Source organism: Diabrotica undecimpunctata, chromosome 10 (genome assembly GCF_040954645.1).
Source record: "Diabrotica undecimpunctata isolate CICGRU chromosome 10, icDiaUnde3, whole genome shotgun sequence".
Taxonomy (NCBI): domain Eukaryota; kingdom Metazoa; phylum Arthropoda; class Insecta; order Coleoptera; family Chrysomelidae; genus Diabrotica; species Diabrotica undecimpunctata.
In genome coordinates, this window is record NC_092812.1 from 18,054,342 (window position 1) to 18,066,628 (window position 12,287).

The 12,287-nt window shown below is 31.3% G+C and overlaps 1 protein-coding gene across 1 annotated transcript in view; it reads right to left on the reverse strand.

The window, feature by feature from the left end:
• The window catches only part of trh (PAS domain-containing protein trachealess), a 178,322-nt gene that overhangs the window by 21,719 nt on the left and 144,316 nt on the right, over positions 1-12,287 (reverse strand). The window contains exon 9 of the mRNA XM_072545912.1: positions 30-154. Coding sequence (XP_072402013.1) covers positions 30-154 — 125 coding nt within the window. The remainder of the gene's footprint in view (positions 1-29; positions 155-12,287) is intronic.

The window sequence follows — 12,287 nt, forward strand, 5'->3', positions numbered from 1 at the left end:
ATACTAGCATTGGTGGTACGTCAACGTACCTCCACGTTCGGCGTCTGGTGATCCATTCTCTGGATCATTGTTGCTCGCTTCCTCTCTCTTTACCACGTGGTTCTGGTCGTCCAGCTGGCAGCAGTCCATGACGACAGACTCGTACTCCCGCCGACTGCAACAGAAACTTGTTAAATTTTATTTCACGACGAAATCAAGTTAACTATTTATAAACAAGTGCTCTATATTATCAGTTGGGATATAAAGTGATTATATTACAAAAATAACATTTCAAAGCCATCCTACGTTCAGTAGTTATATTTAAATATTACTTAGGTCTAACCTTCTGTTTTCAAAACTGAATCATTATTGAATCATAAAATCAGAGTGGAAAAAACATATGTATTTTACATATATATATATATATATATATATATATATATATATATATATATATATATATATATATATATATATATAAATTTATATATAAAGTGTCTACTTAAGTTTATTATTAACTTTACGAAAAAAGTTAGTCTTCATAAAAAGTTCTGCATTGTCTAAAACCCAAGATGCAACCATCACATATAAAATTTTATCAATCTTATACCTTTATACGAGTATTTTACTAAATCGAAAATTGATATTATGAAAAGTCGTTTGGAATTAAAATGTTTAAATATGCAATTACATCCTTCTAATTAAAAAAAAAATGTTTATATATTTTTCTCAAATTACCGATACCGACTTCAGTTTTATTTATTACAAATATGATAACTCTTATGTCCCGAGAAAAAGTTACAATCAAATTTTCACCCAACAAAAATTTATTAAACATCTCAAGAACATTGAAGATTAATAACCTTTCAATTAGTTAATGTCTGTATTGTAACATTTTAGCATTTAAGTATTAAGTATGTAACAGTATGTTAAATATAAGACAATATTCCTTGAAAATGGAATAGTTATACATCGAATATCTGTATTTTTTGACCTCCACGATCTCCCGATTTGACGCCACTCGATTCTTTCTTGCTCTTGCTTACGAAAAAGATGTAAGCTAATAATTTTGGTTAAATAATTACAACAAAATGATTTATTATGGTCTTAATAATAACTAATTGAAAGGTTATTAATCTTCAATGTCCATTAGATTTTTAATGCATTTTGTGATGTCAAAATCTGCTTATCATTATTTATCGTAAAGAAAGAGTTATCATTATTTTATTATAGGAAAAAAAATCATGAAAATAAGCATATAAATTTTGACAAACCATTTTTTTTACGAAAATTGGTCTAAAATTTTTAAACATTTTTTAAAAATATTCCTTAACTTTAAATAACGTGAAGCGATTAGGTTAACAAAATATCTGGAGAATGGTTGTTCATAGGGACTTCTACAACAAAATGATGGGTTCTTAAATCTTCTATCTTAAAAATAAAATACAGGTACGTACAAATTTATGGTTCCACAAAAAGTAAAAAAGAGATGTACAACTAACGCAATAGTGAGGTTATATTCAAATTTTACATGTCAAAATACACAAAGTAGGGGAAGAGGGGGCACAGTGTTACACGGGGTACAATGTTAAATTCTCCGCCATCTTCTTAAAGTTGAACTTAAAACCGTACCGTCGTCGTCGTAGTTACTTTCCGTTATTTGTTAACAGTAGGTGTGTTTGTAGACCGTCACTGTACATTTGAGTGAAAATATAAGTGTTTTTCTGTTTTTGTACCACCAAAGTAAGTAAATGATACGTATTAAAAACTGTTTTAACTCTTAGTAAATAAATATTACACATTGTATTGATATATATTACTATAAATGCGTCTTGTAGCTACACACTCGTAGGACTAACATAACCCCAAAAATTCGTGACTCGGCAAAAATATTATTTGAATGTAAAAACGTCGTTCGGGGCACAGAGTTACAACTTATGAAGGGGTACAGTGTTACACTACTTAGGCGTGGGGAACAGTGTGATATTTCATTTTTTGCTAGAAAAACAATGAAAATATGCATGATGTACAATACTAATTTTGTACTAAATTGCATATGGTAGTAGTAAGATGTTTTATTTACTTTTGTATTTTTATTTCAGAATCAAAATGGTTCGTAACAGAAAATCCATCAGAAAAATAGCCTCATTTACCCATGATACAATGAAAACGGCCGTTCTTAATGTAGTTAATAACGGATGGTCAGTAAGGGCAGCAGCCATTCAAGCTAATATAATTCATATGACTCTAAAAAGATATGTTGATAAATACAAAGCTTTGTCTGAAGAAGAGCGAGTAAATTTCAGATTTACGCCAAACTATGAAATAAATCAAGTTTTCTCGAAAGAGCTAGAAGATCAACTAAGAGATTATTTGATTATAGCTTGTAAAATGCACCATGGCTTAACCAGAAAGAATGTAATGCAGTTTGCATATGAATTGGCTGTGAAAAATAATCTTAAGTTTCCAAATTCATGGAACGAAAATAAACAGGCTGGAGTAGACTGGTTGTACGGTTATATGAAACGATACTCCCAGCTATCCATAAGAAAACCTGAGGCGACTAGTCTGAGTCGTGCAACCAGTTTCAACAAAACAAATATTAACGAATTTTTTGACAATTTGGTAAGTGCTTTTAAAAAATTTCGCAATGGTCCAAGTCCAGAAAATATCTACAATTTGGATGAGACAGCACTTACCACTGTTCACAATCCTCCAAATGTAGTAGGTCCGAAAGGCTTAAAACAAATTGGACAAGTAACTTCAGGTGAAAGAGGGGTATTGGTGACGGTATGCTGTTTTATTAATGCAATAGGTAATTCTGTACCGCCCTTCCTTGTATTTCCCAGAGTTCATTTTAAGGACAGAATGTTGAAGGGAGCACCTCCTGGATCTGCAGGAGCAGCAGTAAAAACAGGTTGGGTCAACGGAGAAGTCTTCATCGACATATTGAGACATCTCCATCATTTTACAAAATCATCTTCAGAATCTCCCATACTACTAATTTTGGATAACCATGAGTCGCACATTACAATTGCTTCATTGGAATTTTGTAAGTCTAACGGAATTATACTTTTAACTTTACCCCCACACACAAGCGGAAAACTTCAACCTTTAGATAAAGCATTATACAAGTCATTAAAAACTCACTTTAATAAAGCCTGCAATGATTGGATGATAACTAATCCTGGCAAAACAATAACTATCTATGAAATAGCTGAACTCTTGGGCAAAGCATATCCACTTGCGTTTATTCCAAACAACATTATTAGTGGATTTAAGTCAACTGGAATTTGGCCATTGAATCGGCAGATCTTCTCTGAAGACGATTTTCTAGCATCTGCAGTAACTGACCGACCGTTTCCCGTAGAGCAGATGACAAATGAAACAGCTACGTTACCAATAAAACAAGTCGTTACTGAAACGCCTGATATGGCACCACAGCTAGTCAATAATGAAACTGCTGAGATAAAAACACATCAAATACCTGAGATAATGCCTGTGGCAACTGCATCATTTCAGCTGCCTTCATGTTCGGCAATATCCTCAGAAGTTCCGTCAACTTCATCATGGTTGTCATCGCTAGTCTCTCCAGAACAAGTTCGCCCTTTTCCTCGAGCAGAAGATAGAAAAGAAGGAAGAGGAAAGAACCGAAAACGTAAAAGTCAAATATTAACAAATACACCTATTAAAGACGCACTAATTGCTGATCTAAAAGTAAGGCATGAGAAGAACGCAACTAGAAAACGCGGTGAAATAAACACGTCAAAAAAATGTGGTAAAACAAAAATGTCTGTCTTACATAAAAGGATTCAGAAACAGACATCAGCGTCAGAAGACGAAGAGTCGCCTAATAAAGATGAAAATGACAGAAAGCGAAAAGAAGTTGTAAAAAGAAACGTTTTTCAATCAAATACACGTAAACTTCAAGATATGGAAGATTCTTCTGACTCAGAGAAATCGGAAGAATCTTTCTCTTGTGCTGATAGTGAATCAAGTATGGGATCGTTTATAAGTCATGACGAAGAGATATCCCAAATGGATTACGACGATAATAAAGAAATAAACGTTGGCGATTATGTTCTCATTAAAGAAGGTATCTCAAAAGGCATAGAAATATTGTCTATAGGACATATTATTGGCAAAACTGAAACTACAGTGAAAGTTACCTATATCCGTCGTTTATTTCCCAAGTTCACATTTATTTCCTCCAATGAAAACTACGTATTTAATGTCTCCCAAGTTGTTTTAAAATTACCAACTCCCAAACCTTCAGGCCAGACAGCACGCAGAAGTGAAATGCTGGTGTTTCCCGTAGATTTTCAAAATTATTATAATGTATTAAAATAAATTTTATATTATTTGTATGTAGAGTTACGACAAATAAATGGTATTTAATATAAAATTCTCATTAATCACTTCAGTATTCCTTGTGTAACAGTGTACCCCATAGTATATAACACTGTTCCCCACTAGTGGGGCACAATGTTACAATTGTATTTTCTCTACAAAATCGTTTTTACCGACTAGTCATGTAAGTTTTTCCTATAGTTGATTGTATAATAGTATGCGTCAAATCCAAACGAGTTCTAAAATATTAAAAATTTTATTTTTAATGAAATCCTGTCAAAATGACATCAAATAAAAACATTTATGTAACACTGTGCCCCCTCTTCCCCTACGTATAATTTATGTATAAGTGCAACAGATATGCACCATATAGTGCGGCGGTTTAAAAATCGAGTGGACGCGAATTATTAAGAATTAAAAACGGTCTTAATTGAAATAAGTCGCGATTACTCTTCAGAATCTGGAAATTGAATGTTTAAACTTTAATTCAGACTCTTGGCAACTTCAAGGATAATAATAACAACATATGAGTTTTTTCAAGCCTCGAAAACGCGTATTTTCGTATTTTTCAGATTTTAAATCCCTTATAACTCGACAACTATCAGATTTAGAGAAAAATGACAATGGTCCTTTTTATTTAAATGACCAAATAAATCTAAAAAAATATTTTATTATTGAATTTTTGGCATTTGTTTAAACAAATTATTTAAATAATTTCTGCCCGAAAATTACGCAACCTTCAGATTTTTTTAAAGGGGACATTTTTGAACAGAAATCTGCAAAGAAATCGAATCAAATACATTTTAGAAATAAATTTTGATTTATTCAAAAAACGTTCATTGGTTTTTTCTTATAAACTGATCAATAATTGGCAATTGTCGTTATTTTTGTTTACATTGCATGCAATCATTTCATTGCGCAAAATATATTTGAGTATCATTCGTCTGTAATTGGAGCATTGTCTATAAAAACACGTAGAAAAAGATAGCGATGATTAGAAAAATATATCAAAGTTTTTCTTTCCAAGGATGTAAATTTCTATGACAATAAATAATGTGGTCTATTTGTAAAATTGATGAGTATTTTATCTCTAGATCTATCGTTAGTAACAGTATAGACACGCTGTAGAGAAAAGAAGGTACTAAAACATAGAACCAATACTTATTTTAAAAAAGGTTATAGAAGGAGGAGTTCATAAAAAGAATAGTCCAGGAAGTCGCTGCACATCCTCTAGGAAAAATATTCTGATTGGTTTTTTTGGTAAATCTTACTAAAAAAGGACCCCTTTTAACAAATTTGCATATTTCCAGGTCCAAAATTGCGTCAAAAATGGTTCAAACAATTTTTTTAACAAATTACAAAAATAGATCTTTTCGCCACGGACAAAGGGTTGGTTTTTTTAAATTTTTGGGTCATTCTGAATAAAAAAGGTTCTAAGTAGCTTTTCTCTAAGATGTGCCATTTTCGAATTATAAACGATTTAAGTTATGAAGAATCGCAAAAATGGCCATTTTCAACTCCGAAAAACAATATGAAAAAATTAATTACTATTTAAAATTAAAGGTTAAAATACGTTTATTGACGTTTCAATTTCCACTTCGGAAATCGTTCTCAAAATACAAACATTGGTAAATTAAACAAATTTTGTTTTTTGTTACTTAGTGAACGTGTTTGTTGTTTTGAATGTTGTTGAAATGTTGAATTTATTTCCTATCCTTTTAAGCTTTTCCGATAATCCTTTTATCTAATCTAATCTATTTTGTCCAAAATAAAACCTAACAATGAACAAGAAAGGACAAGGAATTGCATTTATAAAATACCTTCTGAATGCGATCAGTTTTATTTAGGTGAAACATCAAGGCCATTAAATGTTAGAATAAGTGAACATCAATCCTATATTAAAAATAGAGAATTTCATAGATCTCAAATATGTAAACACGCATGGGATAATGAACATAGGGTTCAATGGAATGATTCAAATATAGTCCTAAAAGAATCGGATGGTAAAAAGAGAAAAATCAAAGAAGCGGCTCTAATTATGCTAAATAAGACCAATTGTGTCGCGAATTCCTCGGCAGAATGTAGTAGGATCTGGTTACCCATATTGAAAGAGGAAGTTATTAAAAGGAAAATACCAGTATTGGTAAGTCAGTAACATATAGAGAATACATCATTTATGTTTTTTAAATAACAAACATATAAAATCGGAATTTGGTGTTTATTGAAGGTAAACTAAATGCACGATCAAATACTTACCATGTCGGGATAGTATTATGAGATTTTTTTTCCTGGTTTTTCCCTCATAATTTACTATGGAATCACTAACAGGAGAATTTTACTGTCATCATGGCATGTATTCGTCTTTTTAAAGATGAATTACATGTTATGATTTTTTATGACAGATATTCTCAAGTTAAAGTTGATTTCATGTAATCGAATGAACTATCTTATAAGTAAAGTCGTCCCAGGAATGCAACTCAACAATATTGGCAATATTATTTTAAAGTCGTCTACTTTAAAATGTATAATATATGTCTGAATTGTCAATATAGATGAGTCAGATAAAATTAAATTATTAGAAGAATTTTTCACTAAGTAACAAAAAACAAAATTTATTTAATTTACTAATGTTTGTATTTTGAGAACGATTTCCGAAGTGGAAATTAAAACGTCAATAAACGTATTTTAACCTTTAATTGTGGCTTATTCCCATTTAAATAGTAATTAATTTAAAATGCCACAAGAAAATAGCTTCAGAACAATATGAAAAAAGGATTGATATTGTCAAAGGTCACAAATATTCTTCAAATATTCATCAACAAAGTCCTGAAGCATTTTAGTACATAATATTAATTTAAACCTTAGTTTTTTAACTTTAATCCAGCGCATGTTCAATGATTACCCTCTGCCGCGCGCAGTGTTCCTATATACCGCATCTCTCTCGCACTCATGCTGAGTATATATACCTTCCTGGCGTTTATATTAGTAAGGTAAGTACATTTTATTCTTGCTTAGGTATCTATATTTAAAAAGTATTTATTTTTTTAATCTTTTAATTTGCTACGTTAAATTGAAACTCTTTTATTATCGCATATAATTTTGCCGGCTTTACATGCTTTTACTGGATGCGACACAACAACCAAATAGGGACAAAGAAGAAAGCATTAGATTTCATCTGCGATTAGTCTATCTCTTGATAAAAAATATGTTGTATTGTAATTAGTTGTGCTGAATACCTTAGGTACTCATTACGAGTATTTCAATTATGAACAGTTCAAAATACTGGAAGATTTATATTTACAATTACTTGGGAAAAATGGTGAAACAGCTGATGATGCTCGCAGGTTAATTGACACTGTATAACTCTGTATGGCTGTGATTAAGAGGCGTTTGAGAACAAATAAGTGCCATTTGTAAATGAAGACAATAATTAAAATATGATTTATAATACTCCAGTCATCAGAGTCGAAAATGCCACTGAACTTCTAAAAATCATACGAACAAGCTAAATTTTGCCGAGAATATTAACTTTGGAACCCCAAAAAGGTGCAAAAAGATTACCACTTTTACCCTCAAGCTTCCCCCTAAAACTCCCCTTGTAGGGGGGTAAAAACGCAATAATATCGATTTACCAAGAACATAATTCTAAACAAAAATTTTTTATAAGCACTTTTTATGTAGAATGAGCCGTTCTCTCACAAACAACGCTTGAAGCGACCGTCGATTTTGAATGTCAGTTACGCGCGCGAAATCAATGTTCAATAAAATTTATATCAGCTCGACGGTAAAAATTCGATATCTTTTGATTCGAGTGTTCTATCGACAAAAATCAAGATGCGGTTTAAAGGTAAGGAGTTTGGCTTTCGTATGCAATTTTTGTATTTTGCCGCAAATTAACTTAGATTTTATAAAGGTGTTAAATAAGGCGCGATTTTTTATGAGATCAAAACAATCTCTCCCTCTTATTGACTGGCAACTATAAAGTTTCGATTACTAGAGCCTAACCTTCAAAACCCATAGCATGAAATTTTAGTTTTAAGTTTTGGCAAAAGTATGAAGCATTCGAAATATGCTTAAAAAACGCTGAATTTAAACTTTCACATAACAAACAATCTAAAATGTTTAAAACTTTGATTTTTTTTCAATTAAATTCGTACCAAAGTTAGTTATTTTTTCAAAAAAACTAAACTTTTGCTATAAACTACACACAAAACCGTCTTCTTGGAGGCATTTCACATGACGTGTGATCGTTTGAAATGTAAAACATTAAATTCTGCATTTTTTATTTGTGAGAAATATAAACTTATTTTTATCTTGTAATTTATTCAATTTATTTGTAAATATTTTTCAATAAAATTATATTAATGATTGTAGTACTTTCGTGTTATATAAAAATCGTACGTTTGACTGCAATAATAAAATGCTTCAGGATCCTGTAAATAGATATTCAAAGAATATTTGTAACCTTTGAAAACGTCAAAATTTTCTTTTTTTTCATATTGTTTTTTGGTGTTGAAAATGGCCATTTTTGCGATTTTTCCTAACTTAAATCGTTTGTTACTCGAAAATTGTGCAACTTAGAGAAAAGTTACTATGAACTTTTTTTGTTTGCAATGAACCAAAAACCACAAAAAACTTTAAGGCGAAAAGACCGATTTTTGCATTTTGTTTAAAGAAAATTGATTAAACAATTTTTGACCTAGTAACATGCAAATTTGTTAAAAGGAGTCCTTTTTGAGTAAGATTGTGCAAAAAAACGAATCAGAATATTTTTCCTAGCGGATGCGCATTGGCTTTCTATTCTATAATGATATAGTAAATTTTGAAAATAAAACAAAACAAACCTATGGAGGGGAGCATATGTAAATTTAACCTTAAATAAAATATTTTTTAATTGCAGTAATTAATAAAAGAGAAAGTGTAAGATAAGTAAGTAATACACATTGTTTATGTTGTTTAAATAACTTTTGCGACCCAATTCATCGTTCTCTTCAAGTCATCTGACCGGCGAGTGGGAGGTCTGTCCTGACGGCGTTTACCACTCCTTGGCCTCCATACCAGACTCTTCCTTGTCACAAGGAATCACACATACTCCTTATAAAATATTCTATATAATGAGATTTTTTTCATTTTGTAAATTTGATAATAAAACAATCTTAAACTATCAGAGAGAAGGTGTAGTCTGATAAAGAGTAATATTTTGAAAAATTCAGTAAATAGTAGATTAGGATTAAATAATATAACATATTATTATATGTTATAATATTATATACTATATAAATATAAAACTATTATTATTAGGGTAAAAATTTTGCTTTATACAAATATCTACTTATTGTTTATATTACTTATATTAATCTAAATATAAAATGTCATGACTATTGTGTCTACGATCTACCTAGTAAGCAATAGGGTAATTTGAATAGTCTACTTTTTACTTATTTGACTTGGTCAAATAAAGATGTAACTTATTTTTCCTTGAATCCATAATTTTGATAATAATTAACATCTGCTGCCAAATAATGCATTCTTTCTCCAGCGTTATTACAGATGTTTCAAAAGTAGCATTTTCAAAACCCTAACCTAGAGACCCACACCACAAACAAAACAGTCTCATTTGTTGACTGATTGTGGTTAGTTCTCATTATAGAATATTCAATAGAGTAAAATGCTATAAGAAAATTGATACTATAATGCTATAAGCATAATGTTAAGAGCAGAACGAAAAAGATATCTCAGGATGAAAGTGAAGGATAAGATGAAAGCAGTGTAAGCTGACCGCCTCACACTGATGAAATAATATGTTATATTTGGTGCTAAAGACCAAATAATACTCCAGGAGGAGACCAAATAATATTTAGAGGAAATGAAGAGTCATCTGTCGAAGGAGTTAGTTTTGTAATCCATATAAGTGGGCACCAAACATAATTACAATAAAAAGTGTATAGATCAAAGTCATTTATCTTTCATTCAATTAAATCCAAGATACAAACTAAAAATTATAAAGGCTTACGCACCAAGTACGAGCCACTCAGATGAAGAAGTTTGATACATTTTATGAAGATATCAGAGCAGCTATACAAACTTCAAAAGCCCATTATACAATGATAATGAAAGATTTGAACGCCAAATTGGGATTCAAACAATATGAGGCAGAATTCGCTATGGGAAACTTTGGATTTGGTGAGAGAAATGAGAGAGGTAACAGGCTTATGAACTTCTTACCTTAGGAGAATTTCTTTGTGATAAACTCATTCTTCAGAAAGAACTCCCAATGTAAGTGGACCTGGAAAAGTCCAAACCAAAGAACAAAACTTGAGATTGATTTCATAATATCAAATTGGAAAGATATATTTTAAGATGTAACTGTATTGAATACATTTTTAACAGAGAGTGACCATATATTAATTAGAGCAAAAACTACTTTTAACAACGAAGTTGAAAGAACAAAAATGATCGTAAAAAAAAGAGTGGAAGATGGATGTTCCTAGAAGATGTAACACTTTATGAAGAAAACATTAAGACTAGATTGGCTATACATGACTTAAAAAATATCATCATTAATGATATGAACAATAATATTATTCAAACATTGAAAGAAGCCGAACATAAATACTGTCAACTGTTCTGAAAACAAAAACAAAAAATTTAGCCCCAGCACAAAAGATCTTCTAGAGAAAAGAAGAAATGAACTAAGAATCTTGATATAAGAAAATAAAAATGTGGTTAGAAAGGATGTGAGACGATACAATACGATGGAAATAACTAGAATAATCAAAGAAAACAAAAGCTTGAAAGTACTCAGACAGAACATGTCCGTTGGAAGAAAAAACATCCATAAATTAAGAAATTAACAGGGGCAAATCATTGAGGATCGAGATTAAATTATGAACGATCATATTATGAAACTGTAAAGACTATAAAGAGTTTTTATAGCCAACTATACAAAGAACAACCGTGTATCTGGTGTAGATCATTACCAGATAAGGTAATAGATAATTAATCAGGGATCTGAAATTTTACCGGATATAACACCCAACGAAGTTCGAAGTTCAGTGCAAGAAATGAAAAACAATGAGTTCCCCGGAGGCGATGAAATAGTGGTAGATGCCTTGAAAGTAGCTGGAAAAAGATTATGGTAGATCCTTGTCAAACTATTCACTAGATGTCTGCAGTAAGCAGTAACACCAACTCAGTGGCATGACGCAGAAATGATCCTACTTCATAAAAAAGGCAATGCTATCGACCTCAGAAACTACAAGCCCATAAGTATACATTCCCATGTTTATAAACTGTTTACAAAAATAATTATGAAATCATTAGAAAGTAAATTGGAATTTTATTTGCTCGTGGAACAGACCATTGGTAATAAAAAAATCTTAAAGAAAAATGTAGTAAATATAATAAACCACTTACTTTAATATGTGTGGATTATGAAAACGTCTTTGACACCATCAATCAACAAAACATGTTGGAAGCCTTGGCTGAATCGGTATGACTATCACCAAAACTATTCACTACGATTTTGGAATATATATTGAAAAAAGGGAAAAACTGACCGACAAAGGCATAAAAATAAATGGAGAAAAGAAAAATGATATTGTGCTAATAGCTGATAGGATAGATGAGGCCAAAAAGCTTTTAAATCAGCTTTACCTTTTTTCGCTAGAAGGGGGATTGAAAATAAATATATCTAAAGCCCAGATGATGACAAATCTTGTAGTCAGCGAAGATATACAAAATCTTTAGATACATGCCAGGTAATGACCTATAAATGGACGGGGTAACACAAGATGCCAAGAAGATCGGAGTCGGCAACTGGAAAATGCAAGCAAGGGACAGAACACAATGGGTTAGAAAGCTTGAGAAGGTCGAGGCCCTCTAAGGGCTGTAGCACCAAGATGATGATGATGATGATGACTCACGAAGCGGAAACCTTTACTATGACAAGGAGAATA